Raw genomic sequence first — 27,977 nt, 5'->3', positions numbered from 1 at the left:
CAGGGTGGTATAAAAAAAAGAAAAAAATACATACGAATGAAATTTAATAACTACTAGATAGAGATTCCCGTGTAACGTAAATTCCTTTATCTACAATATTTGAACAAATAGCACATTAATATTTTTTCTTTTGTGAAATGTTCGAATTAATAAACACGCTATACCGCTCAAAATCCCTATCTAGATATTTTTTCCTATCCTATATATCATGAATATATATATTTGTATATACCTATATTTATTTATTCATCATGTGTAGCTTCTTTCGTCTTTTTAACAACCCTGTTACGTGACGTTGACGGAAAAAAAAAAGAAATAAAATGCTAAAAATAAAAACCGAGAATATTTTTAAGAAAAAAAATAAACAAAAAACAAAAATACGACGTATCAATTGGGAATGATTAGAAAAAGGCTTGGGTGCATCAAAACAATAAGAAAAACCTCATGATTGGTGTCGGAATTCCTCGTACTCAGAAAATATTGGGAGGTATACACGAAAGCTAGCAACTTTAGTAGATAGATCGATGCATAAATTATGTAGCAGCTATCAGCATGCTAAAAGTCGGTCCTTACATCACGAAAACAATTATAGTTTACAAACGTGACATTTCACTCGAAAATCTTATATTGATTGAGTCGAGTCAAGGGTGAGCTCCACTAGGGATCAATATTACTGTGAGGTCAGTGTTCGGTTGCTAACTTCTTGGGCTGACGATCCTGAGCTCGACGTAATCGCTGCATTAAAAGACTATGGAGCTGATCAACTTCTTTGGGGGCTGCCTGAACGACAAAGATTCTGATGTCCCCATGCACATCCATCGCTGTAAGCCTCAAAGATTTGGGTCCAGCTCTTTCTGCAGTCATTCCGGGCCAAACTTTTGTATTTAGGACCAGCCTCTGAGTCCCGGCTGCTCTCCCTACTAGTCTTGACTCTTCGTCCCTGTCGTTCAATCGCAGACTTCCTCGCCCTCTTTCCTGCCACCCACTGGTGCCCTAAGATTTGAGTCAGAATTTAGTACAATAAAATGCAGATGAATCTCACTTAGGTATAATGATCATAGAATTTTTGGTATGTGCAATGCAGATTTGTCATATTGTTTTCTTTTTTGAACTCACTTTCTACAGAATCGAAAACTGTGCAAGTGAGAATGGTAGTGTAAAAGATTATATAACAATCATAAGTACCTTGTCAAAAGCAAATAGCTTGCAGTTGATTTGTAATACATTAGTTTCATCCTCTTCGCCAGTAAGAAGTGTTACCTGGCTGTATTTACGTTTGTTAGCTCTGCTGGCCTCTTCGAGTTCTTGCGCAGCTTGAGAAAGTGTTAAACCAGGCCGGCTAGTACTTCTGCAGACTGTAGCTGCGCTAGAAAACAACATTTCCGAGGATCCATTTTCATTGCTCTCTTCGTCTTTAGTTTCATGCTCTTCAGAGCTGTCAGAAACTTCAGTGTCATTTCCAACGGCAACTCGTTCCTTCAAATTTTGTCCGAAAATAAAACTTGGTGTCGAGGCACTCGGAGCGACAGTGTTATTTATACCATTTTCATTATCTTTAGTATTCACGCCGAGGGGTAAAAACTTTGGCTTCGTATCTTCTTTACTTCTAGAGTCATTGTTTACAGTTTCATTTTTATCTGTGTTCTTTGTAACACTGCTATCACTCTCGAGTTCAATATTATCCGTTACTTTTATAAACGGGTTGTGGAACTTTGCTGGCTGTAACGGATTCTTGGTAGATGGCCCAGGGTTATTCGTCACTGCACTCAACTGTGACGGCCTTAACAACGCTGGTTTTGGTTTACTAGAATTTGAGAATTCACTAACTCCAAATGAGTTTCCAAACTTGGATGCAGCTAGTATAGGACCTGTGAAACAAAGACAAGATATAATGAGGTGTTTATTATACTAACATTGTGTAAAAAAGTTTTGATTTTCACAAATATGAATGTCCAACCTCTAACATGTCAATATCAAGGCAGAGTAGAAAAGAGTCATGAGTAAATTCCTAAATGAAAATAAATGCATCAGATGAATGTGGCTGGATTTGATATACTTTGGATAATTTCATTTAACTGTCTCATGACTTGATTCTTTTGGAAGAATTTTTCCTTTTGACAGAAAACTTGAAGTTGCAGACAGTATAATTTGCAAGTACATTTCCAGTGCGTGTTATATTCTAAAACGAACTTGTGCTGAGCTTGGAAATTTCCGAAGTGAAAGTCATCGATGTGTAAAAGTATTAAGGCTTATCATCGGATGATTCTTTCATATCGATATTTCCCTTTCCATATTAGCGTTTAAAACTGATATTAATATTTTTTGCTATTCTGTTCTTGTTATTGTTTGATCCATCATTATTAAACTTTTCAAATCCATGTGAATTGTGATAAAACTCGTAATGTATTTTACTATCACCTTTGCTTGTAGAACTTGAATTTGGTGAGTCAGGTCCTCCAGATTGTCCATCTCCTTCCTCTGAAAATATTTTACGATAAGTAAGTTTAATGATTTTTCTTAATTAAAAATTCTACCAAAATTTTTTAAGCATAAATTGACTAGTTTGATCAAAAATATTGAAGGAACTTTAAAGTATAAGTTGATTTGTCACTTCTGACCATTGGCCGAGTTTTCGCTCGACTCTTCCGGGGCATCCAACTTCATGATAATCGGTGGCCGAGGACAATTTTTCTCGTCGGTATTCTCTGAATAAATTATTAAAATTAATATTCATTAAATATTCGTGAGGTTTCAGTACATGTAGAGTGAAAGTGATCAAAGGAAGGGATCAAATGTCCCAAACAATAACAAACTGTCACAGATATTCTTATATGCGAATTCACAAAGCGATAATAATGTTTCAACGATCTTCAACACATTCACAGCTTTGATATATCGAGAATTTGCATCCAAGCAAACAATAGTAGGATATATTTTAATAAATAAAATCACACAACGCACCCTTGCAATCCGCCATGTTTTGCGTGTGGACTAAGCGGCGGTACTGAACCATAGAATTATCTCTACAAGAAGATAGTAGAGAACCGTATGGTGCTGCTGCCAATCTGAACTAACCGTTACCATGCAACAATCAGTCACATGATGGTAACTCACAATTTAAAAAAATTTACGTCGGCGATTGGTTGAACTAATGGCGTGGGTGTCGTAGTCGCCATAATGATAATTACATTCGATGCTATGCCACAGAGAATAAGAAATATATCTACGTACTTTCACTTGCACTTGTGGTAGATCTCTGCATGTGTACGCGAGAATCACCTGCTTGATTTCATTTAAATTTTACCGTAAGACCCTACTTGCTTAGCCTTACAAATTTCATTAAAAAATTTTGAATAAGGAAATTTGTCACTCCGAATAGTCACGTCATGTTCTGCACGTTGACTAAAGAACCCATCAGAAATTGCGCAATGATTGAAATTGTTGGTACGGATCTTAATTTACCGGGATCAATAACTACAATAAGCCCATGGCAAAAGCCACCCCCTCGGCTGTTGATTTAGATGTCACAAGTTCGACGGAATAAAGAAGATATGGGAAAATGATGTAAGAATTAACGGGCGTTCTTTTTTATTAACATTGGACCCAATATCAGCTAATTGGGAAAATTCGACGTTTATTCACCATTCTCAGTAATCTCAACCGCCATACTCGCCTAAATTGCTTCGATTTCTAACGCGCAGAGACGTTGATACACTTCACAGAATACGACTCAAGGTCGTTTTTTAATGAATCAGCTCAAAATATATTGAAACTTCCTCTGAAATATGGTGCATGTATTGCGGTACATAAGTTCTGATCAGATGACATACATATCTCATATATCACTCAAGATTTTGATATTTTATTTCAGTCAGCGTTAAATCTAACCGAAGCGCACTAAATTGTGAAATTACACGGGAAAAGTTAAGAACTTTGCTCTAGGAGTTTCTAATATACTTGCTATTATTTCATAATCCAATGGCAAATAAAGTATACTCTATGTATAGTATTTGAATTTTGAACTTTGATGCGTATCATTATTATTATTCACCAGAATCATTTTAAAGCACCATGTTAATTCGCAGGCTTTTTCGATTATATTATTAATTTATATTCTCTTTTATGTTTGTTTTTTTCGAATAGTGTATCGCTGTAACTATTTTGAAACCAAAGGCATTAAAATTCATGGAAGGAGGAAAAATAACGAAGTAGGTTTATTGCAAAACGCGCTACTTGATATCGAGTACATCCCAATTTATCCTGTTTGCTTAGCGGTTGGGGCAAACCGAACCAGGATAAATAGAGTTGATCATTATTAGGTTGAGGAAAAACACCAGTATAAAGTATTCGCGTATTTAGCTACATACTCATGCAATGAATAAATCACACGTTCCAATCCGGTAATTTGTATGCGAGGTACCTAAATTTTACGTAGCGCTTTGTTCGGTGTCATCCGCGTCAAGTTTGTCATAAATTTTCACCGAATTTCACAATCTTACTCACCTTTCGGGTTTTCCCCGTAGACTCCTACGATGCCTATGGAGAATATGAGAAGCTACGTGTAATCTGCATCGACATATATGTAGTATGGACTACGCTTAGGCCAGTAGAATACGGCCAGCTGTAGAAAGAGATAGCCACTGGTGGCGGTCAATCTCCGTTTCTTTCCATTCAGCAGCGTAGCAATATGATAGAGAGAGAAAGCAATTGACTCCCACCTCGTTCTCTCTGTCTAAATCTAGTGGACACTTTGCTAAGGCCTTCATGCCGGATTGCATGGCCTATACTATATGTCGATGGTAGTCTGCAAACTATGTGATATTTCCGTAGTCCGTGATCGCTGGGAACACAGGATTAGATCACGCATAAGATGTGTAAGTAATAATACTGTAAAAATGTCGGGTTATTTTGGGTTACCCGCATAGTGAAATACCTAATTAGCTACCGACATCGTTTACATTGAAAATTGTACTCTCTGTGCAGTTCACTCGTGATATCTGTGCTTGACGATGTTGTCGTAGGTGAGTTTCGTTTGACGTTTTAATTGAGGAAACGGGAATACATCGCTTATATCTGTAAGTACGCGCGCAAGCCTAGGTGGAGAGACGTCGACCTCGTATCACAGTTCGTTGCTCACCCTGATTAGTACATGACTTGAAATACATTGCGTGGTAGCAACGCGAACGCAGAGTAGGAATGGCTAATTTGCGATACGATTATTCATAATGCGCAATAAGGAAATCTTCTAAACTGAGGAGGAAAATAATACGCCTACACATACACACAGCACACGCTGTATTAACGATACACAAATACAAGTATGTATAACAAATGATTAACTCCAGGATAAACACGATCATTTTCCTCAAGAGATATGGAAGTGGGATTGCGGGTAGTTCGTGGCCCACATTGGACTTGGGAAGACCAGGACGGTGGCGAGGGCCACGCAGGCACTGTCATAGAAGTTGGGAAGTCGTCTGGCTCTGGTAACCCTTCAAATTCGACTGCAAACACCGCTGAAAAGACACCTGACAAGACTGTAATTGTGCAGTGGGACAGGGGGTCGAGAAGTAATTATAGAATCGGATATCAGGGCGCCTACGATCTACTGGTCTTTGACAACGCAGCTGCCGGTATCAAGCACTCAAACATAATCTGTGACGGCTGTAAAAGACACGGAATTGCAGGCATCAGATGGAAGTGTGCGCAGTGCATTGACTACGATTTGTGTACCCAGTGCTATATGGCGGATGTTCATTACCTTAATCATACCTTCCAGAGATTTCAAACTGCCAACGCTGTGGGGTAAGTTTCAATTTTATTCTTGTTTAGTTAAAACTATGTTTGTTTCATTTCGTTCGTGACAGCAAAATTTCGCTCAATGCATTTCCCACGTTGTATTTTTTTTTACAGTGTGCAACTGACCCCAAGAGAAGGCTGCACTAAAATACCATTAAAAGGGATATTCATTGGTGCCAAAGTTGTGAGGGGACCAGATTGGGAGTGGGGTAATCAAGACGACGGTCCCGGTATGTGCGTTTGAACAATCTTGTGAGTTTTTAGAAACCTAAACAAACGGTATGGAAATTGCGCATTTTCAATCTGAAAATTTTGCAAAAGTTCAGGAATCTCAAGTGTAAAAAATTTGTGTCCAAATCGATTTCATTTTGAGTACTAAAGAACCATTAACTACTTAGCTAGCAAAACCTGATTGACACCTGATATTACCTTTTATGGACTCAAAAGACAAATTGCAAACTTGGAAACAAAATTCTGTTACTCCTATAAAGCGCCAGTTTCTAATTCACTTTCAGAAAAGTATTTCAAATTTTACTCTAAAAAATGTTTTAAAAAACCATCCTCATCTAACATATATCAAGGTTTCAAAGAATTAAGAGTAAATTAGTTTGCTGTAAAATTATGTCAATACTTGATAAGTGGCTGATAAATGATGAATAAACATTGCATAATATGCCATACAGATAAAACTGGCCGTGTAATGGATATTCGTGGATGGGACAATGAAAGTAGTCGGTCAGTAGCAACAGTGACATGGTCGACTGGTACCACAAACGTGTATAGACTTGGCTACAAAGGGTGCGTTGATCTGTGCTATGTTGAAGAAGCTACGTGCGGTACTTATTACAAACAGCACTTACCTGTTCTTGGACACATTGTGATGATGATGCCAGTTATGGATCAACCCACAACACCTAATGGTAGTAATCCTACTCTAAGCCCTCGACATTTGTCTTTTAATGTCGGCGACAAGGTCAGAGTTCTAATGGAAGTCGATACACTAAAACAAATGCAAATTGGTCACGGTGGCTGGAATCCACGCATGGCTGAATATATTGGAAAGGTACGTGCTATTAGGATTCAATCACATCTATTAAAATGACGCTTAGAATTTCCTTCAATATTTCACTTCTAAATATCGTAGAACTAGAATATATAATAAAATTTATAGTCTGATGTTTGATAACACATACTTATCTACTAATTATTTAATCAAAATCGTATTTCAGATGTAACAATACCGAATATTGTTTATCGATTTGCATTTTCTTAATTTCGTTAGGAACATAATATTATTTATTTCAGATTGGTACAGTTCATCGAGTCACAGATAAGGGTGATATTAGAGTCCAGTACGAATCTTGCAATAATCGGTGGACTTTCCATCCGGGATCATTGACCAAAGTCACTACCAAAGATACATTTACACTTGGAGACATTGTTAGGGTCAAGACTGATGCTACATCTGTCAAGCATTATCAACGTGGCCATGGAGAATGGATAGATGTTATGAAAACTGTAATAGAAAATTCTATCGAACTGTTCAAGAAGGCGACATGGTCTATTTTCTTGATCCAAATGCGTTAAATAGTCAAAGTACTTTCCATTACAAAGAAGACTAAAAATTCTTTGATGCGTCTGCCAGCGTTTAGTTATGAACATTCTTACACCTCTCGCCTTCTTGTTCTGTCCACTTTCAACCACAGATCCGAAATTAATTTACATAAATTTTACGATACACCATAGGTTTTGGGGAAAACAGGAAAAGTAATTAAAATTTATTCGGATGGAGACATTCGGGTAGAATTTGATGGGCACACATGGACTTTTAATCCAGCAAACGTAACATTGGTTCCACCCACAAGACCAGGAAATGGAGGTCAAGGTGATGCTAATCGCTTCAGAGATCGCTCGAGTGGGTATTAATAATTAATTGATGTTTCAAATTTCCCATTTATGTCATGTGCATATTTCGGATCAAAGTACAAATTTTCATTACGAATCTTCATGCTGCAGATGCATTAAATCCGTCCTGGCGTCCCGATGGCGTCACAGGATCAGGTGATAATAGTATTGACAACGAAGTAGAGAAATTGCTGAGAGACGCAGCCTGCGGAGAAGCTGGAGTTACTGCAGTTAAAGAATTTTTACGTAAAAATCCTGGTAAAGTTGATGCAAGATCTACCAGACCAGGAGGTGGTGACAAAACGTGCCTGCAAATTGCCGCCCACCAGGGTCAGTGCGACATCTGTTCATTACTAATAGATGCTGGCGCATCCCTCCAAGCAGTAGACGAAGACGGGGATTCCCCTCTTCACTACGCTGCATTTGGGTATTATACATATTTCACATTCATCCCAACAAACTTATTGCTAATCTAAGACAAAATTATTGTTACCTCAAAAAATTTGGTGAAAGTAAGTAGAGTTAAATTATATTTTTGCAGAAACCAGCCGGAAATAATGGAATTGTTGGTGGCACGAGGTGCAGCTGTTGATGCAGTAAATAACAGCAAGTGTAGTGCGTTGCATGTGGCAGTAAACAAGCAGCATGCCGCATGTGTCCGAATTCTGCTACGCCATGGATGCGATGTCAATCTTCAAGATGAATATGGAGATACAGCGCTACATGATGCAATTGGCAAAGATGACCTTGACATTGTTGAAGCTTTATGCTTGTGCGACCGCCTTGATGTGACGCTTCGCAATAGAAGAGGGTTTAACATACTTCATCATGCAGCTTTGAAGGGGAACACGTTGTAAGCGATTTTTGACCCACACTGGTGGCTACATTATCAAACAACAGTATTAACAAAGAGAATATTCCAAATTCAATTCTAAATACAATTTAGAGACCTCTCTCTTCAATGTAGCTTCTTGAAAAAACAATTATCAATATATTACAGCGCGACTGAAAAGCTTGTGGTTAAAGCAAGACAGCTGGTAGACATAAAAAAAGAGGATGGATTCGCGGCTCTTCACTTGGCAGCTCTAAATGGGCATCGTGACGTTGTGGCGACGCTCCTTTCGCCTACGGGTGGTTGTGCGCGTGTAGATTTGCGTAACAACCGTCGTCAGACGCCACTGCATTTGGCTACCTCTCAGGGACACTTGGAACTCGTTGAATTACTGGTCCAACACCATGCAGACATTCTTGCCCAGGATGAAGACGGAGATACTGCACTTCACATAGCCATCACTAAATGCCGACCCCATCCCACCAGCGTCACACCGACTGATGGAAGTAGCGAAGTTTCAGTTATACACGCGGTAAGTTGATCAGATGTCACGTTCGGTATGGAAATTTTGTAATATTTTGTGGTTGTCTAGGCAATAATTGGTTGTACACAGTTCGTTTCAACATGTTGATCAATTCAGATTTCGCAAAATTTACTAAGGCGAGGAGCAAGACCGGAAATGGCTTTGGCATGCTTCCTCGTCAGTTCGGACAATTCTGGGCTTCTGTTAGAGCAAGTAAGGAATACTAAAGGCAAGTCGGCATTGGACTTGCTACACGCGGACCCAGAATACGCAGCTTTAGCTGATCTGTTACGGTCCTATCATACAGCTATAACCATCAGTAGTGAAGTACCAAGGTGAGAAGCAAGGTTGTAAAACAATTTTTCAACGCTCGAATAGTAATAGGCATACCGTGACGTGGAGAAAAAAAAGTAAAATTAAACGAGTTAAGTAATGTTTCGAATGATTTTTCGGCAGCAGTGGACCCACGAGTAGCCCCCTATGTAGAATTGCAGAGACACTGCCGAGCCAGATAGAAAGAGAACTAGTAACAGAATCGTCAGAAGAGAGATTGAGAAAGGATGAACAAAGGCAAGACTCTGAAGAGTGTGCAACATGTTCGGGAGTAACAAGAAATAAGCAAGAAGATATGACTGGTGTACCCGGTAGCAACGTAGTATCATATGGATGTTTACGATGTGGTCGGAATAATGCTAAACGTCGAGTGAGTCAAGGTAAGCCAAAAGATTCACCAACTTTCACAGACTTACGCAGAAAGCAGTGCATTACAGCTTTGCAATTAATAATATTGTCACCAATAAACTAGATGAGCGAACGCTAGAAAACGAGCAGGCAGAGGACAGCAGCGTGGACGTGGATGGGAAAAGGAGGAAAGAAGAGGACAAAGACAAAGATTTGGAAAGATTGCGTTACCTTGAGTCTCGAGTTGCCGATTTGGAAGAAGCCAACACATGCAGCATTTGCATGGAACGGCGGAGAAACGTAGCCTTCCTTTGTGGACACGGTGCGTGTGAGCATTGCGCTGCGCCGCTTAAAACGTGCCACATGTGTCGCAAAACTATAACCAAAAAAATCAATCTGTATTAATATACGATTCTAGACACCAATTTCGCTCGACCATCCGTTCACCTCACCTCGTGTAGAATAATGGAAATATATTATTATCATCACATGACTTCTAACACCTATTTGATATTATTCACACAAATATTTATAATACTAATAATGATAATGATAATATAATATTATATTGTAATTACACGTGTGAAGTTAGCATTAGGTTTTTCGTTTTGATTCTCTATCAACACTTTTTATTCTAACCTTCTATTGCTTGATTTCTACCCAGCAATTGTTTGAATGACCAATGATGATCACATGCTGACTGAACAATACTTTTTGAAATATGTTATGTAAATATGCTGTTTGTGTAATTTAATTTTTTTTTTCTTCATATAATCGTCAATAGGTGCTACTTCAATAGTACCGAAAGAGATTCTTGTTACCAGTATGTATGGATCATTTACTACATCATAATGTGCACGTCTTCCGCCGTGCAAATTTGCTGTCGATACATGAACATTGTGTACTTAATATTTACTCTCGGTTACAGTGAAAGCCAGTTTTATGGCAAACCATTTTTCCGAAAGCCAATAACATTGAGAAACTATCGGCAAAACGTTTGTACAGTAACACGTTTTGTACGCAATGACCAGGTTACATGAAAGTGATAAATGTTGTAACGCGGTCCCTTTGAAAAGGAATTATGAATCTTATGCAGGGTTGCATTAATCACTTCACACACTGATATTTACGGGTATTTGAGCTTTTTTCATTGGTCACACGTCTACGAAAGTCATAATTTCGCGAGTCATGTAGATTTCGTTCCAATCAAAATCAAATATCAAAAATGTATTAATTTTGTTCTAATCTTTTTTATTATAATACTCACATCAGCGTCCTCCATGATTCGCGGATTCGGGTCATTCTTCACAACTTATTCTGTCGCCCGATTTCTCAAGTGTCATTATCGTCATTTAGTTCAAATTTTGTCGACTCCCATATGTGTAATTAAAGTAAATGAGATTACGTTATTAACTTACCTAACTTTATCAGATTGAGTCCTACTTAAAAATCGCCGTTTATAAATTTGCCTGAATACAATCATCTATTGTATAAAACAGGGTACATAAAAGCACCGCATGTTTTTTTCTAACAAGGTAAATTTCATTATTCAATTAAGTTAGACAAAAAGATGTAACGTTTTCTCCATATTGCATAGACTTGTGCATCCCATCATCACTTAGTTTAAGTAGAATGATATAATAAGAATGGCGATGAAGTAGTTTAAAAACGAATCAAATATCAAATATATTCTCAGAAATAGTTCCAATTTTTTAATTATGTACGTTTGATATCCAATTCAATATAGACAAAGAGAATTATTATTAAGTTGAGTATTACCTTCAATTATGAAGAATAAAAATTACAATGGAATCGCGAACTGATTTGAATAAATTATTGCGAGTTGAAGTCTGTACTTATTATTGTTACACTATTTACTTTATGCGGAAAATTTTTTTTATCATAGTTATTTTAATGGGATAATTATTCCATTATTTGCAAAAAATAAGGGCGTTCAAATTTTTCAATTCGGGTGGTGATGCTAGGTTGGCCATGGTATAAAGTATATTATCATTTTATGGTACGTAACAATCATTTACCGGAAACATATTAAAGTTTTTGTAAGGGCTCACGTTTATTTGTTCACTTAATTAACTCATCACATTACTTTACAATCCTAGTTTATCATTATTGCCTCCAACTGCACAGTATAATGATAACGAAGTTCAACATTCGAATCTTTGGAGAACTAAACGGGTGAAAATATTGATCAGTGATCACTCATTTCAAAATTCAAAATTTATCCAAAGTTTTTTATCAACGCACATCTTGCTTCCATTCTTATACACTTTAGTAACAAATAATATTGTAATCAACAACTAAATGTAAACATTTTAAAATTAAGTGTCTCAAAAGCATAACGCAGTATCTAACAACAAATTGTAATAGAAACAAGAAAATCTACTAATAATATTAATCATTATCAAAGAGTTGTTCGAATTTGTTAAGTAATTTGCGAACAGATTTTAAATCGCTGCATATCGATCTATTACCAGTTGTGGATAGTTATTTCATTCGTAACCGCGATCTTTGATTAACTATAGATTTCATAAAAATAAATACACAAAACCAAGAACAATTTGCCCAAAGAGAAACAGATTCTGGTCAATTTTTATTGATACGTTGACTAATATTTACTATACTTTTCATGATTTCATCAAATAACGCATTCCGCATTGTTCAAGTATCGTGAATCGTTAATTACCGCAGGGTTTCTGAATCGTCTAGTTTTAGCTTCGGCTACATTGTTTGTCACTTTGTATAACTGACTTACAACTAACAAACACCAGATATTGTTCCCAAATTTTACTACTCAGAGTTAACAGACAATGGGGATATGGGGAATGTAAGGAAGCACGTGGTCAAAGATTACTTAATTCGCTAGAAAACTTTTGTTCCATTCCTTTTAATTCATTATTCAGCATTGTGAAAACTGATCGATTGAAAAAGTGTAAGCTTTGAACGGAAAGACAGTCGAGGTATTAGTTTAAAAAAATAAAATAAAATGGATATTTGGAATATGACGGGAACTAAAAGAGACGCTCCAAATTTGTAGTGCTATTTCGTCACTGTATTCTATAGTTGTTTACATAGTTATTCGTCACTTCTTACTTGCATGTATTTCTAAAATTCTTTTTTGTTTTTTCTCTTTCCTTTTCATTGTATCTCGACATAGGTATACATATATAACGCTTAAGATCAAAGAGCGTCGTACAAAGGTAGCGAATGACACGTGCGAAGGATTATTGTGTAGTAACAATGGTCTGTATTACTACATACAAATGTATTTTAGCATTATATATAATACAATCATTGTTTAATTCTTTCAATTGAATTCTATCGGAGTAACTATAAAGGAACGTCGTAAAGACAAATTAATTATCTATTCCACAATGCAGCGGCGGGTGTTTTGGTTCCAAGGCGAGCTTAACTACTAAACACGCACAGACACAACACTTACCTATATGTATATTCAATTATTATTTCTATGTTCTATTCAATCTATAGATGCTTACGGTTGTTGATAACAACACGAAATTTCATTCTACCATAGCTTAGCAAGCAGTATTTATTTATTCATTTATTTTGGTACTTGATAAAGTTTTCATAAATGTATGTTACAATATTGAGCCAGTTTGCAAAACTGTAGTTCATAATAATGATAATAATAATAATAGTAATAACTCATCCTTTGTAAACCTAACTCGATATAATGATATTAATGATGACAATAATAATAATAATAATAATATTTAATAGCTAAAAAACCTAAACGAAATCGCAGCATCAAGGCCACGTCGCGGGACCACCTACACACCTGGTAGCCCAACTTTCTTGACTCTTTTTCTCAACAACTAATAAATCTTATAGCTTGAATATATAATATAATCGTCTATGACGAAGATGGCCTAGACAGCCACATGATAATATATCGGCGACGGCGACGGTCAAAGAACGACATGATAATGATTCGTTAAATTTTTTTTTTTTTTTCCTTCTCTATCTCTTCTCCTCTTTGTTTCATCCAGTACATTAGTCTAACTGTATTATTCGTTTTTACGATGTTAACGTTAAATATGATACAAATTACAAGTCTCACTTAACAAATGAATATGTACGCATATAGCGAGGGGATAACACGATGGTCCTAATCCGTCGATTAACGCGTTGACGAATTCTCATATTGACCTGCTTGAAAGCTATAATATTATAATTTACTCTTCCTCCAATACTCATCCGACAATATAATAATAGTTTTTTTTTTTCTTCATACCTCACATACGTCATTATCGTTATCCCGGCAATTAATTATATATTTTTACAACAAAATTTTCGGTTTTTGTTGCGCGTTATTATTGTCATCTAATTGTTTTTCTCAAGATTAAGTAATTAACTACAGTGCATACAATATAAGTGTAGCGTATTAATTAAAGCTTTTCTCAACCTCGCGTTCATTATTGCGCGTCGATAAAACCGAACAGAAATCAGTGTAAATAATTTCTAGGACAACGTGACGTAGAGGTACAATTGAGTACGAATATCGTGTAAAAGAGGTATGATTTCAAGCTACTACTGGCTCAGGACTGCAAGGTTGCAATTCGGGTTCGCTTTGCGGTTCGGTATTTGTATTAGAATTTGTTGATCCCGACGTGGAAGTGTTATCTGGATTGGGCGTCAGTGCCGCCCATTGTGTTGTGTAAGGCGCAGCCCTGGCCTGTCTTCTCGCTTTTCTCTTCGCTCTTCTCTGTTCCATTACCAATCGTAGTCGCTTCATCTTTCCCTTGGTCGCCTCATTCTCCCTTGACAATTCTTCTGCATGGACAAAGAAACGAGCATCCGTTAGTAGTCAGTCAACAAATTATTCCAAATACCGCAGTTGAGATTACCGGCAGAATTTTTTTTGTAAAAAAGTATATGAAGTAGTAAAACCATACCTGTCCTGAAGGTAGTTTTGGTGATAACGGGTTCACCGGAGGTAGTCGTGGTGGTAGTTGTAGTTGTTGTTGTACTGGAAATAGTTGCCGTGGATTGCTGCTGTCTGTTGGTGGTCGCATGGGAATGCCTGTGATGTCTGTAGTGTCCAGCGGCAGCGGCGGGAGTGGCGCACAGCAGATCATTCAATATGTGAATAATGGTACTGATGTCCCGTTTCGGCCGTCCGTGACGATCCTGAAGCGCCGGATTAAGCGTGCCGCTGAACGTCCCGGAGTAAACTCCCTTCCCGTGGTGATGCATGCTCTCTATTATTGCCCCTTGCCTACGCCTCGCATTCTCCTAATTGTGCAAAGATCTCTGATATTTAGAAAAGTTGCACGAGCCATTGGCCACTTTGGGCCGACAGCTACGTGCTGTAGCAACGGAGGGTGAGACATTACGTTACGTTACGTTACGTTACACATTATTAGAACGGTAAAGTCGTCGTAGGCATCTGAACGCTTTGTTTGTTTGTTTATTCATTTATTAATTTTTTTCTCTCTCTTTTTTTATCTTTACCTCTTTCTCTAAACACCCAGCCATCACGGTGGACGGTACAAGTATTACATACTTCGAATAAGGCGAGGAATCGACTTCACCAGTTGGGCAATACCTTCTTCAACTCAGACCCTTGTTTCTTTATAAGGCGTTGTAAAAATAGAAATCAGAACTTGTTGCAACGGTTAAGTAACAGTTTCCCATTATTGTGTCACTGTTGGTGCATATAAAAGGTAAGACATTCCCTGGGCAAGAAGGATGTGGAAAAATTACCAATTTTGGCAACTTTGCGGAATTTTAAAAGCCTAAATTTTTACAAAATCTCCAATTTAGTAGTTACAATAACATTTGCAATTGATTCAACGGTAGAGTGAGTGAAAAACGTGAGTATTACTTATTCAAAATTAAAAATGCACGTCAACGAGGAAATCATAATTCAAAAGATATCGTAAGAATACTGTTTTGCGCGATGTTTTTTCAAATCTGATTTCTCGTCTCCGTGAATGATTTAAACAATGAAAATAAATAAAATAAAAAAATGTATACATTATTAAAAAAAAAAAAAAAATACATATACTAAAAAAAAAAAAAACCCACTATTATACGATTATATTCATAATTACATGCTTTTAGTGAGAATCTAGTTGTAAGCAGAGAAAAATTGTCGACAAAATCATCAATACTGGGACATAACATTCCATTCTATAAATAATGAGCATCTATTGTAAAGACCGCAGAAAAAAAAAGTTTAAACTGCTTCAAGTATATTTGAAAATGTACCGTAAAGAATTTAATAAATTTGACGAGCCGAAAAAACTGTAGCAACGAAAACATTGCTTGTAAAATTAATTCCCACGCCCGAAGTATAAAATGAAACATATATCTAGTCAATACGCGTTCTCCTTTGAAAGTTGCTAGTGTGAAAGAGAAGAGAATGTTAAAATTGAAAGATTTAAGCAATATCGTCATTTAATTATTACATATAGCAAAATAATGAAAATATTATTATACGTAAAGATGAATCGACAACAACGTGAGTGACGCAAATCAAGGGATTTTTCTTTTTTCTTTTTTTTTTTTTTTTTTTTTTTTTTTTAAGTAATGTATACCTCAGCGAGGTGGACCCGCGAGGTGAGTACCTCAGAGGAGAGTTGCTTCAGCGTCTGTGTGAGATTTCGCGATGCCTCTGCAAGAGCTCTGGTGTCGAGAGTGGCGGTTGGCTTCCCTCCGTCAACGGCGTTGTTCCCGTTAGGACTTTCGGGTGAAGTACAAGAAGCCAGAGACGACACAACGTTCTCCGTTCCAGATTCCTTGTCGATCTTTCTCGCATTCGGTTCCATATCAGTCTGCTGTACCTGGTGTTGTTGTTGCTGTTCTTGTTGTTGTTGTTGCTGGTGATGATGATTCGTGCATAATTTCTTTTTCTGTGGTGTGCCTAACGCCGTAGACTGCTGCTGACTACCGGCAGCCTCTACGATAGACGAGGTCGAGGAAGTGGGATCCGCTGAGGTTGACGGGTGAAGGGGATCAAACGACAACAATTTGTTCCTAGAGTGATGATGACTGTGACTGTGACTGTGATTGTGACTGTGATGATGGTGACTGTGGTGGTGGCTGTGGTTGTGGTTGTGGTTGTGGTGGTGGAGGATGCAGGACTGACGGCTCCCCGACGTCGATAAGGGTGAACTGCCCCCTGATCTCGGAAAGTGGCCGACCGTCGACGCGGAGGAAGGTAAGGACTGGGCCGAGGGTGGCGGGGAGGGTGTCGGCGAGGCTGGCGATTCTGTCGTGCAGTAATGGGTTCGTGTTATGGGTGAGTGTTCGAGGTTCGTTGGACTAGCCGTGGAGTTACGGGGTAAGGTGGTGGACTTGCTTGCTACGGTGGGCGCCGTGTTGCAGGTCGAGGTTGCCGAGGACTCCATCGTCGTGGTTGTTGTCGTCGTCGTGGTCGTCGACGACGATAAATTTGAATTGCAATTCGTCGCTGCCTGTAATATAGAAGCTAGGCTACTGATAAGGGACGAGGTTCTCGCCGCTGCGTTATTTCCCTGAACTTTCGGCGGTGTCTTCGGCGTCCTTGGTGCCGGTATAACGTACGATCTCCTACTCTGCGTCGTCGACGAGGACGAGGACGAGGACGAGGTCGAGGATGTGTTGCCCGCGTGCATCGTCGTAGAGCTGCTAGACGTCGTCGTTGCCGTCGTCGAGCCACCGGGTACACCAGCTGGTGCCGCCGGCGTCACAGTCGACAACTGCAGCTGTATCAGCATCATGTGGTCCCCCAGTCGCATAGTCAGGTTCAACGGTGCTTTCCCTGAAAGGAAATCGTTCACCTGCGAGTCGTTCAGGCTTTCCAGGGCCTGCATTACACTTTGTTCCGGTCTCTGTGCCTGAAAAATAGAAATATCATTTCTTCCATTAGTCAATGGTTCTCAACGACAGTCTGTGACAAACTTTTCTCTACATGTTCGAAATAGATCACATTCCCGCATAAATACATATATGGGGTTTCGGGGTTTTCAAAAAATATCACTCGTATTCAAATGTAATGCCAATTTTCTCATCATTCCAGCTGGAGTTATACGTCCTATGATAGATATACACGAACGTACATTGATCGTTGAATGACGAAGAAAAAAAACGTGGTGTTATAAAAACAGCGTGACCGCAATGCGTATATTTTTTGTTCGATATTTTTATCTTCCCTCCCCATACACCACACAACACATTTCACACGCATGAAACGCGAAATTCCAATAACCACGCGTCTGTTCCTCCCATAAATTGCATCGATTTTACTCAAAAAAAAAACACAGCGACTGACCAGCGATAAACGTTCGCAGATACAACGCAGCTTTTTATGCAAGTCTGAAAGCTGTGGTGGTATAAGAATCAGCGCATGTTTGCTGTCGTCCGAGTATAACATCATGCCGAAACGTCGTTACGTAATATGTCTAATGTGTAATGACAAAATATGGATGGGTTGTATATTATTATACATATACAGAAGTATCGTGTCGCAGAATTACCTAGGTGAAATAGTTACCTGCTCTTTGCAAGTCTCACGCTGCAGCTGATGGCAAAATTAGAATCGACCTCCGAAGGTAGATTATTTTTCATTGCCATTATATCCATTATCAGACGGAGATTGGAAATAACCAACAATCGTACGAATGGTTCAAATTTCATTCAAAGAAACAGCACAGCGGAAAACAGGTCAGCCATTTCAGTGATTATTATTTTTGACAGTCAGCTGCCGAACCTGCAGTACTTTTTTCTTCATGCCCTCCTCTCAAGTTTCAAGTATTCTCATTGTGCCAGGACGGCATATCAGACTTCTATACCTGCGAGGCCTCAACAATCAATAACGACCTGAATCAGGCCTATTGCACCAAACTTTACAGATACATCCCCACCTCACCGCAACCCAAAAACCAGACGTAAATATCATTACGTGCAGGCGCTGAGAAGGTTTGAAGTTGGATTTTATTCTACGTGACACAGCGGGATTGAAAACCATTCAGTCACGTTATACCGCATGCCTACGAGACGAAGATCGCGGGATCGGAACGTTTTCAACGTTTTGCATTGTAATCGTATCATTTGAGAAGAGCTATGGCCTGTAATATTCGTAAATCGGCGTGTTCTGCTGTGAGAGAGAAACCAGATACATACCAAATGTAAAAAAACGTGGAACAATCGTTAAAGAAACATGTAGTCTTATTTAAACTTCAACTCTGATGTGAATATATACAATAATAGTACTGTTTATAGAATATCTTGGTATATGTTCATTTTGCAATTGAATAAAAGGATATGTTTCAATATGTTTGTCAATGACACTACAAACGAGACTATCAGCTTTAAGGCACTTGGATAGCGATAGTAACGCCATCTGACGGATAATCGTGAGCACTGTATTCTTCAAATATTCAGAAAATAAATTTGACAACGTCGCGTGATTTTCTTTTGTTTTAGTCAGCTTGAACCTTCGATGTTTACCTCGCAATACCCTTTATTTTTGCGAGTCAAAATGTCATGTCAGTTACGATTTAAGGGCAGATTAGCAAAAATCAAAAAAAAAAAAAAATGTTTTAGCAATATCATATCTTAACAATAGAAAATAAATAATTTGAACACCGCGCGTAATGTACATACCTGCGACGTTGCCAAATCTACAACCTAACCAACATTACATTGAATTTTTAATTTTTTTTAGATTGTGTTTTTAATTGTTAAATAACGTACAAGATTCACAAAAACTTGATATATTAATCCTAAATATCCATATTACATCACTCGATATTTTTTCCCCGCCCTAAAAATTTTATTCTAAAATAACCAACTCGAAACTGTCAGTTTTTATCCCAGTCCCTATCTATACAAGATAAAATAGCGCAACTTTGAAATGAATAAACTCAGTAACTAAACGGTAAATTATTTTCAAAAAATTATATAGTTAAAACTCATGTGAATTAAACATTTCCGAAATTACTGCCCAACTACCTTAAAACCAGTCCAAATCGATAAGCCTTTCACCTTAACCACCCTCTAATCTTAAAAATCAGCGAATTCAAATGGCGATGCTCATTTTCCCCCTTGAAGAAGACAACTCCATCAATCGGATTCGTTGATTAAAAACAATATGATGATGATGACGATGACGATGACGATGATGATAATAATAATAAACCCAGGAACCAGTGTACGCAAATGCGCGAGACTTCAAGTCACACTGATATTACGAGAAGAGTTCTATAATCCTGCCACACGTGCAATAGAATATAGATCACAAGCCAAGGGATGAACGTTCTCAGATCCATCGAAGAGCAATGCACCCTTCGCCATTTCCGCGTATGTGTGTGGGGCGACATTATCGTAACGCTGTTACCACCAACACATTAACATGTACTTTGTACGTATACGATACGTGTGCAATGTGCATGTGTTGCCCGCTTTCCCAGCACACAGAGCCCAGTGAAAACGAAGTTTGTGGGCTCAGGCGGTCGGGTCTTCTGCAGTGGTTGGAATTGTAAAAGCGCGGATGTGGTGCTCGTGCGTAAGTGAGAGCACCGTGTCTGGCGGTATACCAGCAGGGTTTATAGTCGGGAGAGACTTGCTGATGTTGGAGAAGGACGCGTAGCTCTCTCATGAAAAGGGGGATCCTCCGTCGCCCCGGGCAATCAATACCTACACACTGGCCTCGCCTGGTCTGCCTGCCTGCCTTCCTACCTCGCCCGCGAGGATGAGGAGGACAACCTCTTGCCATGTACTAGCCTCACCTGACCCCCTGCATCGCGACCACGAATTCTTACTGGCCTGCACCCCATCCGGCGTCCCATCTGGCGACTCGTTCTGCCTCCCCCCCCCCCCCCTGTTTCTTTCTCTCTCTCTCTCTCTCTCTCCTGCTCTCTCTGGTTCGTTCGTTCTTAACCTCAAGGATCCGAGTTCGTTCGTCTCTTCCATCCCGTTCCACCTTTCGTCGCGTCGACGGTCGAAACAACCTCTCGGAACGCCGACGACGACAACGACGACGACGACGACGACGAGGTACGTGCAACGTGCCCCTCATCGACTTTATCCTGAAAGATCGAACCACTGGTACTGGAAGACGACTATCGTGTCGGTTGTTGCTGCTGTTGGTACTCTTGATCAAAGGTCCGATAGGGATGAATTCGAATAAGAAGGAAAAAAGAAATTTCGTACCGGAAGAGAGAAGGGACAGCTTTAACCACGTTCTCTCTTCGTCCGTCTGTTTTCTCATGCGGTAAGGACGCGGTATGGAAATGGAGAATCTAGAAGAGACCAGACGTGGGGTCAACTGGCTTGCGCGAATCCTTTCGTCAGAGCTGACTTGCCCTCTGTTTCCAAATTTTGTTGGAATTGACATTCCTTGTAATCCACTGTGTACGATGAAAATACAAATAATTATTAAATACCCACGACTCTAGGAATTTAATACTTCAATTTCGTAAAAAGTGTCACATAATTCCTTTATTTCTCCATAAAATAAAAATTCATCGTAGTGATTTTGTTCGGAATTACATACATAATAGCGCTTAAGTTAATCCCATTTTCACGTTTGCGATACGATACGTGGACTTAGATATTTGGAGATGTGTATGACAACGTCGAAATGAAAAAAGCTTCCACATGCAATAAAAAAAAAAAAAAAATAATAAATAACAATTCCAAATGTCAGTGTATGTGCTTGAAATGAATTGCACATCACAAAGCGTTAACATCGCAAGGGAGTCCAACGTTGAATTGAACAACAAGACGTCCGCACATCGAATACCGATAAATCGTCATTGATCGGAGTACCAGTTCCATCTAAAGGTTCAGTACGAATTGAATTTAGATCTGTTTTTGAAAAACATTTTTTTTTAAATAAATAAAATTCCACATTTCGCATGTACCGCAACATCTTACCCCGTCATCGTCGCTTCAACGGGAACGTGTATGTATAAAACGAAGCAAAACGTAGACGTACGACGTATATTAAAAGTGTTCGTGTAGCATACACAATACTGAGAGAAGAAGGTGTGGGCGACGAAGGAAGCGGTACCAAAGCATTTGATTCAACAGCGAGTAAGTAAGTAAGTAAGTAAGTAAACGACAGTGGGTACAAGGTATGGATGTACATATATGTGAAATACGACGCATAGGAACGGATTGCAGAGTCTTGGCTGTATGGATGGGGGTGTGTGTGACATGTGTACCAATAAACGTAGGTCGGTCTGCCTTATACTCGACGCCTGCATGCAGATCGGCGTGGCAGGAGGTACAAAATCGCGGTGTGAGATGGTGACGGGGTAGATTGCGTCAACGTCAACGAGCCGAGACAAGGAAGGCATTTGCCTCGCCCTCGCCCTCGCCCTTTACTCCGCATAACCGAACCCCGCCCTGCTGCAACGTCACGTCGCCGTCGACGCTGTACCAATAATAGCTTTTACATGCACGTTACGCGTATTACACCTTATAATACAGAGATGAGAGAAATTTTTAGTTCCGGTTACCACTCACTCCTTAACTATTTTCATTTTTTACCACAATCGAAAAATATAGTTCTAGGTAGAAAATGAAAATTAGTTTTCTAGCTGTTACCGGAAAGTCTACTATCCGTTACTATTCTTTCTCATTACGATCACTCTTACTATATTTTGTTGCAATTGTTGCGAAAATTTAATGCTTGTGCAACGATAAATTGATGTTCAAGCCTTGTTTGACTAAAAAAATAGAGTAAACCGAAGAAACTGATTTTGCATTGCAATTAACAAAAAAGGATCGACTATAGCGCAAAATGGTTACGTGTACCTCGTTTATTATATATATTTCACATGCATAATCGAAAAATATGCACTTTTCTCTGCAAAAACATTAAAACAACAGGTACTGGGTAAAATATATTCTTATTAAATATGTACTATAATATAGTAATTGATCAGACATTAACGGGAATGGTCATCTGAATTTAATTGCAAATATCTAGGCACAGGGAGAAAAAAAGATATCCGGATTATATATAAGGATGAAGTTGGTAACAATATTACTGTAAACGATGCATGTTTGGGAAAAATCGTTACTTCGCGACTTTAGAAATGTCTAAAATTCAGTAAACCATGACAAAGGAAAAAAGCTACTCGTATTTTGCAAAACCAACTACTCGAAACTCATTATAAAATTATATGCAACTTTAATGATTTTTACATAGTTTTCATACTCATGTATCGTTACGTTAACGTTAACTAACTTCATTCCTATCATTGTATTCTACAAGTACTTAAAGCTGCAAAACTGCAGTTTATATTCACCGAAATTAAAATTGATGCAATATATTCTCGATTAATTTCAAAAAAATTTCAAGCAATCGTTTCTTCTTCTTCTTCTTTTTTTTTTTTTTTATACGTTCAATCTTTATTATACTGAGTTTGAATCATTGAACAATCGAATACCAAACGATTCCATTCTTCAGAATTCGATAAGTTTTTCCCTCGTTCATGAGCGAAAACAATATTTTTCAACTTATCCCCAACTTCTTGGATTTTCATGTCGTTATTCCTGCGTCTTCGATAATATTCAATTAGACCCTGCAATACACGCAGGATCCCTGTTGCAAAAGTAGTCGACTTCACCGCGAGGTAAACGCTACAATTAGCCGCACACGTGTCGAATTGTTTCGTAAAGAGAAAAGAAAAATAAAAGTCGAAGAAAAAAAAACAAATAAATAAATGAAAAATAGCGCACAGAGGGCAAAGGCCCCTGCTGCTGCAGTATTTTTGCAACAGTGAAACATTATTCAGCACATCCGGTTTTTATATTCAAAAAACGCACGAACGCAAACCGATATAAAATAGTCATGAGCCTTTCCGCTATACCGTACACATCATTACCCTGTATAATATAGTTTGTAGAATACAGAAACCAACTTTTTTTCTATCTCCAATCAAATACATATCGTAAAATATTCGTTTCTTTCTACACATGTACTTGTACATATATTTAAACATTATAGTATACCGAAATACAGATAGTGTTATAGAAATTGTAAACATTATTGATTTTTAGATAGTGATATTAGATTTAGAATACAGTTTGGTTATAAATTCATAATATTAGATATACATATAATGCTTGAGCAGAAGAATTGAGGCGATACAATATTATACATATAATTGTAGAACGCGTGCGGCAAATGTTCAAATACTCGGCATAACTTTTGCACAGCACACATGTCTGTAAGTCTGCCTTACATATTTGCGTAATTGCGAATGTATGTATCGAGCTTTGCAAAGCAGCGGTATTTCGCATTGTGGCTGCATCGAGTCGCGATCGTTTATACAGGCACAGATCGATCGATTTGCCTGCAGTTTCCATGATTCGGTTTGCTGCATCAATGCGAGGATTGAACTAATCGATTAAAAGAATTTATTGCGCGGAACGATAAAAAATGATCGTGAAAAAAATAATAAGAAATATTTTTAAATGGCAAAAAACATTAATGTTGTCGTACAAATACATCTAGACCTTATCAAACCCCTCGCAATCGTCGGCAATATTTTTCTCATTGTCAAACATTTATATCCCATGCAATATAATAATATACATTAGAATAGAGCAACGAAGGAATGGCAACGAAGGAAAAAAATACAAAATTTTACGACGTTACAACATACATTAAAATTATATTTACTGTCAATTTTTTAGGGGGGCGGGGGGTTGGGGGGCGATCTAAACAATTTAAATTAAACGACAGAAACAGAGAAATACTTTTCACCAAAAATTCCCATAACTCGCATCGTACTGCATTCATTGCATTGTGCATATATGTACAATATTGAACGTAAATGCTTACAATTAAAGGGCTAAATATAATAGGTAATTAGGTGAAATCCGACACTGCGCTGCAGTATTTTATCCGTAACCTGTTAATCCCGCGCAACTTTACACAGCGATTTCACTGTGCATCGAAGGAGGAAATGGTTGACAGATGAATGCGTGTTCTACTACAGCAGCAGCAGAGTAATTTATTTATACACATATATATTATTCATATCTTACCGATGAAATTGCCAAGAAAGAAAGCTAATAACTCGGTAAAATTTTTCATTCAATTTACCGGTCGTTACCTTCACCATTGTGAATAATTAATATAGATAAGCAAAAATATCGAGCTAACGAGTTTCGAGATATGCTCACATTTATATACTATATACGTGAAACTAATAATAAAAAGATAAAGGACTTGTGATCGAAATCAACTATCTATGAGAATATCTTCCGATTACTTACGAAGCGCCGTGGAGGGGCGACGGATCCTAGGGAAAATGCGTGGGGGATCCTAGGGAAAACGCGTGGGGAATCCCCGGGATTGACGGAAAGGGATTCTGGGTTATTCCTGGAAAACGTGCCTTTACGCTACGCTCACGTACAGGCGCTACGGATCAGCTACGCTCACTCACAATCAAATACAACCCGCACTAATCCAGCGCGCAGTAAGGTGCACTAGTGTACCAGTTATTCACACGTTTGAACCCAATTATTGACCCATCTAATTTCAAAAATTATAAATTGACGGCACAAATAATCAATTTCTTAGTTATTAAAACCAATTGCTACATAGTTAAACATTACGAATTTACATTTTACTTGGTAATTTTAGAACTAAGCATCAAAAAGATATAACCAAAAAAGGTCAATAATTGATATAGGGTCAGTAACTGGTACACTTACCTTACTTGTACGTGTTACTGACCACCGTAGCGGAAAAGCTTGTGTTCCACGCACAACACTTTGGAAATATAAGAAAAAAAAGGGAATTTTGAAAAAAACTCGGTGAATTATCGCCAGATTTTCTTATTAACTAATTTATTAATCTTAAGATATCTTGAAAAATCGAAGTAGAAAAATCAATTCGGGATAAAAGTTTTTGCTTTTTTTTTTTTTCTTTTCGTAAAATGCAGCTCTGTAATAAAAAATTACATTGCATACATACAGTAGCGCTCAAAAGTATTTTGATAATATGAAATTCGTTATTACTTTGATCAATCGTTTTTCTTACTTCTCTTTATTTTAACTTTATTTTAGAGTAATTGAGAGTTAATTTTTAACAAATATGTACAACATTGAATTTGTTTCAACAAATAATATTATTGATTTTTGTAGTTTTTTCTTGCATGTAATCAACTCAATTACTATCTTTGTCAAAATACTCTTCAGCGCTACTGTATAATGTACACAAATATATACCTATGGATATAGTATATAAAGCACGAGATGAAACGAAAGAAAGAAGGGTGAGAAAAAAAAATCGAAAATGAGAAGTGGAAGGGAAAAAAAACACCGCATCAAAATAATGACGAGTAAAATGTCCGCCCAGAACCTCCACTCCCCTCCTGCGGGCTTGCACATCGCTACTCACATGCATTATAACGCTCGCCTACCGGCCGGTCGGCGCTCGATAATCCGTCGGATAAAAACGCGATACATACACTTGGTATATATACACATATGTACACTTGGGGCCAATGAATCTGAGACGGATAATGTTTTACACTAGACAGTTACGTTGGCAACACTGAGAAACCTGCAGCGCCACAGTCGGCCGAGCGCGGAACAAACTCGATCTCAATAAACGTAACATAACCCATGACCGTCGAATCTAACTTTAAAATACGTGTCAATCTAACAAGTCATTATCCCCGCGGTATTCTGAGGTTGGATTCGACGGTCACGGGTTATGTTACATTTATGGAGATTTAGTTTCGCGCTCGGCCGACTGTGGCGCTGCAGGTTTCTCTGTATTGCCAACGTAACTGTCTAGTGTAAAAAGTTAGCCGTCTCAGATTCATTGTCCCCAAGTGTACGTACAGTACTCACACGGGAGGTACACAGAGGCATATACCTACACTGCGTTGCAGGAGCGTAGGCATTGCCCGGGGACGAGGAGGAGGAGGAGGAGGAGGATGCCGAGTTAGTCTCTCTGCTCGTTCAGCTGGGCGTCAGCGACGTTGCTTCCCCTTTAACCTCAGGCTGATCGCTGTTGCTGCTGCTGTTGCCGGTGCCGGTTAACCCTGTTCGTCCACCGTGGGCTGCGTGTGGGTGGTATACGTACGCGTGTATAACACAGAACCCCTCCTTCGCATGCCACATGTGTGCGCATATTTATTTACGTTTATACGTATGTATATATATGTATATAGATATAAATATAATCACACGCAATACTGCACCGCGCATTCACTGCGAAATGCAGTAAATACAGGTATGTTAATTACATATAATATAAGGTACACACGCGCAAACGAAGAGGCAGAGCATCTTGAATCCCTGCAGCAGTGCGCATTGTTATACATTTGGCGGATAAAAGCGACGAGATGCAACCTGCGACTCGTTTGGTTCTTAATATTGATATTGCCATTGTCACTGTCATTGTTATTATTATTACCATTATATACAACCTGCACGATACATGCAGAGGTGTAACAAGTACGTATTAGTAACAAATGGAAGTGGGGGGGGGGGGGGGGGGGGGGGGGGGGGTCACAGGTTACTGCTAATCGACTTGAAGAGGAAAATTAGGAGAGAAAAAAAAGAAAAAAACGAGGCGTCGTTACTCTTTGGAATTTAATTCAATATATTGAAATATCTACAATACTATCATTTTAGCAATAGGTTTGAGCTCGATGTATGGAACATATAGTCGAGCTAAAAATACGTAGAAGCATAAATAGGTATGTACAAGTATAAGGAAAGGTACAAAAAGTGCAAGTGAAGCCGATCAAGCTGAATCTTATTTAAAAAGTTCTTGCGATCGATGCGGAATATATATATATAGATATATTTTTTTTTCTACATTGAATCTCAACTGCAAACACCTGATTGTTGCTACAATTAATACCCATGTCAAAGAAATCAGATCATCATTACATTATTCCTCCGATTTTTATGAAAGACGGTTAATTCACATTCGTAAATTTATACACCCCTAAGAAATTGTCTGACAATGAGATAGATTTTTTTTGTTGATGAAAGAAACATAAATCAACATATTTATTACACGATCGTTATAATTTACAAATAATAAATTTGTGCCTCAGCAAGAAACACGTTACAGTTATAGAAAATGTAGGTACGACGATTTCTGGAGAATTCACTTACGAATAAAACCAGCTATTGTCCTTCAAAACCGGTCAAGCAGCGTGAATATTTAGTTGCAAAAATAATTAATATAAAATAGAATCATATGATTTCTCTGATTTTGTT

The 27,977-nt window shown here is 38.3% G+C and overlaps 3 protein-coding genes and 1 long non-coding RNA gene across 12 annotated transcripts in view; 1 reads left to right on the top strand and 3 right to left on the bottom strand.

Annotated features, from left to right (window-relative positions):
• Nucleotides 1-448: 448 nt before the first annotated feature.
• LOC124181643 (ran-binding protein 3) lies at nt 449-3,060 on the bottom strand. Its single transcript, XM_046568388.1, has 5 exons — nt 2,962-3,060; nt 2,619-2,705; nt 2,419-2,478; nt 1,186-1,868; nt 449-993 (listed from the first exon to the last, which is right to left on the bottom strand). The coding sequence occupies exons 1-5, from the start codon at nt 3,011-3,013 to the stop codon at nt 682-684; spliced, it is 1,194 nt and encodes a 397-aa protein (XP_046424344.1). The 5' UTR covers nt 3,014-3,060; the 3' UTR covers nt 449-681.
• A 1,719-nt stretch (nt 3,061-4,779) lies between these two features.
• LOC124179353 (E3 ubiquitin-protein ligase MIB2-like) lies at nt 4,780-11,588 on the top strand. Of its 8 annotated transcripts, none has more exons than XM_046563613.1 (13): nt 4,780-4,874; nt 4,984-5,075; nt 5,346-5,805; nt 5,914-6,029; nt 6,483-6,862; nt 7,105-7,317; nt 7,546-7,714; nt 7,816-8,131; nt 8,246-8,557; nt 8,705-9,068; nt 9,177-9,394; nt 9,516-9,772; nt 9,865-11,588. In XM_046563613.1, exons 3-13 carry the CDS (start codon nt 5,375-5,377, stop codon nt 10,143-10,145), a joined length of 3,057 nt encoding a protein of 1,018 aa, XP_046419569.1. In that variant the 5' UTR covers nt 4,780-4,874; nt 4,984-5,075; nt 5,346-5,374; the 3' UTR covers nt 10,146-11,588. The 8 variants fall into 8 exon arrangements, with proteins under 8 accessions (XP_046419569.1, XP_046419567.1, XP_046419571.1 ...); XM_046563611.1 differs by having other exon boundaries at nt 4,805-4,874; nt 4,984-5,021; XM_046563615.1 differs by having other exon boundaries at nt 4,818-4,874; nt 4,984-5,021; nt 5,371-5,805.
• Nucleotides 11,589-13,660: 2,072 nt separating this feature from the next.
• Nucleotides 13,661-27,977, bottom strand: part of LOC124179354 (midnolin-A-like) — a 51,759-nt gene continuing 37,442 nt past the window's right edge. The window contains exons 3-5 of one of the 2 annotated variants that reach the window (XM_046563618.1): nt 16,322-17,602; nt 14,675-15,014; nt 13,661-14,552 (exon numbers count right to left, since the gene is read on the bottom strand). In XM_046563618.1, coding sequence (XP_046419574.1) covers nt 14,302-14,552; nt 14,675-15,014; nt 16,322-17,602 — 1,872 coding nt within the window. In that variant the 3' untranslated portion in view covers nt 13,661-14,301. The remainder of the gene's footprint in view (nt 14,553-14,674; nt 15,015-16,321; nt 17,603-27,977) is intronic. The other variant, XM_046563619.1, reaches the window with a different exon arrangement.
• Nucleotides 18,046-26,244, bottom strand: LOC124179368. The gene is made up of 3 exons (XR_006870019.1): nt 26,134-26,244; nt 20,919-21,115; nt 18,046-20,794 (listed from the first exon to the last, which is right to left on the bottom strand). It is a non-coding gene; the product is annotated as an uncharacterized LOC124179368 (long non-coding RNA).

This window comes from Neodiprion fabricii, chromosome 4 (assembly GCF_021155785.1).
Source record: "Neodiprion fabricii isolate iyNeoFabr1 chromosome 4, iyNeoFabr1.1, whole genome shotgun sequence".
NCBI classification, from domain to species: domain Eukaryota; kingdom Metazoa; phylum Arthropoda; class Insecta; order Hymenoptera; family Diprionidae; genus Neodiprion; species Neodiprion fabricii.
This window is presented reverse-complemented; position numbering and strand designations above follow the sequence as displayed.

What these genes read in the sequence shown, in the direction of transcription:
- LOC124181643 (XM_046568388.1), bottom strand. Translation starts at nt 3,013, where the DNA reads ATGGTTCAGTACCGCCGCTTAGTCCACACGCAAAACATGGCGGATTGC. An exon ending in TTCAAGTTCTACAAGCAAAG is followed by an intron (nt 1,869 to 2,418) that starts GTGATAGTAAAA and finishes TTTGTTTCACAG; the next exon opens with GTCCTATACTAGCTGCATCC. An exon ending in AGCTATTTGCTTTTGACAAG is followed by an intron (nt 994 to 1,185) that starts GTACTTATGATT and finishes CTCAAATCTTAG; the next exon opens with GGCACCAGTGGGTGGCAGGA.
- LOC124179353 (XM_046563609.1), top strand. An exon ending in TAATCAAGACGACGGTCCCG is followed by an intron (nt 6,030 to 6,482) that starts GTATGTGCGTTT and finishes TATGCCATACAG; the next exon opens with ATAAAACTGGCCGTGTAATG. An exon ending in AAGTTTCAGTTATACACGCG is followed by an intron (nt 9,069 to 9,176) that starts GTAAGTTGATCA and finishes TGATCAATTCAG; the next exon opens with ATTTCGCAAAATTTACTAAG.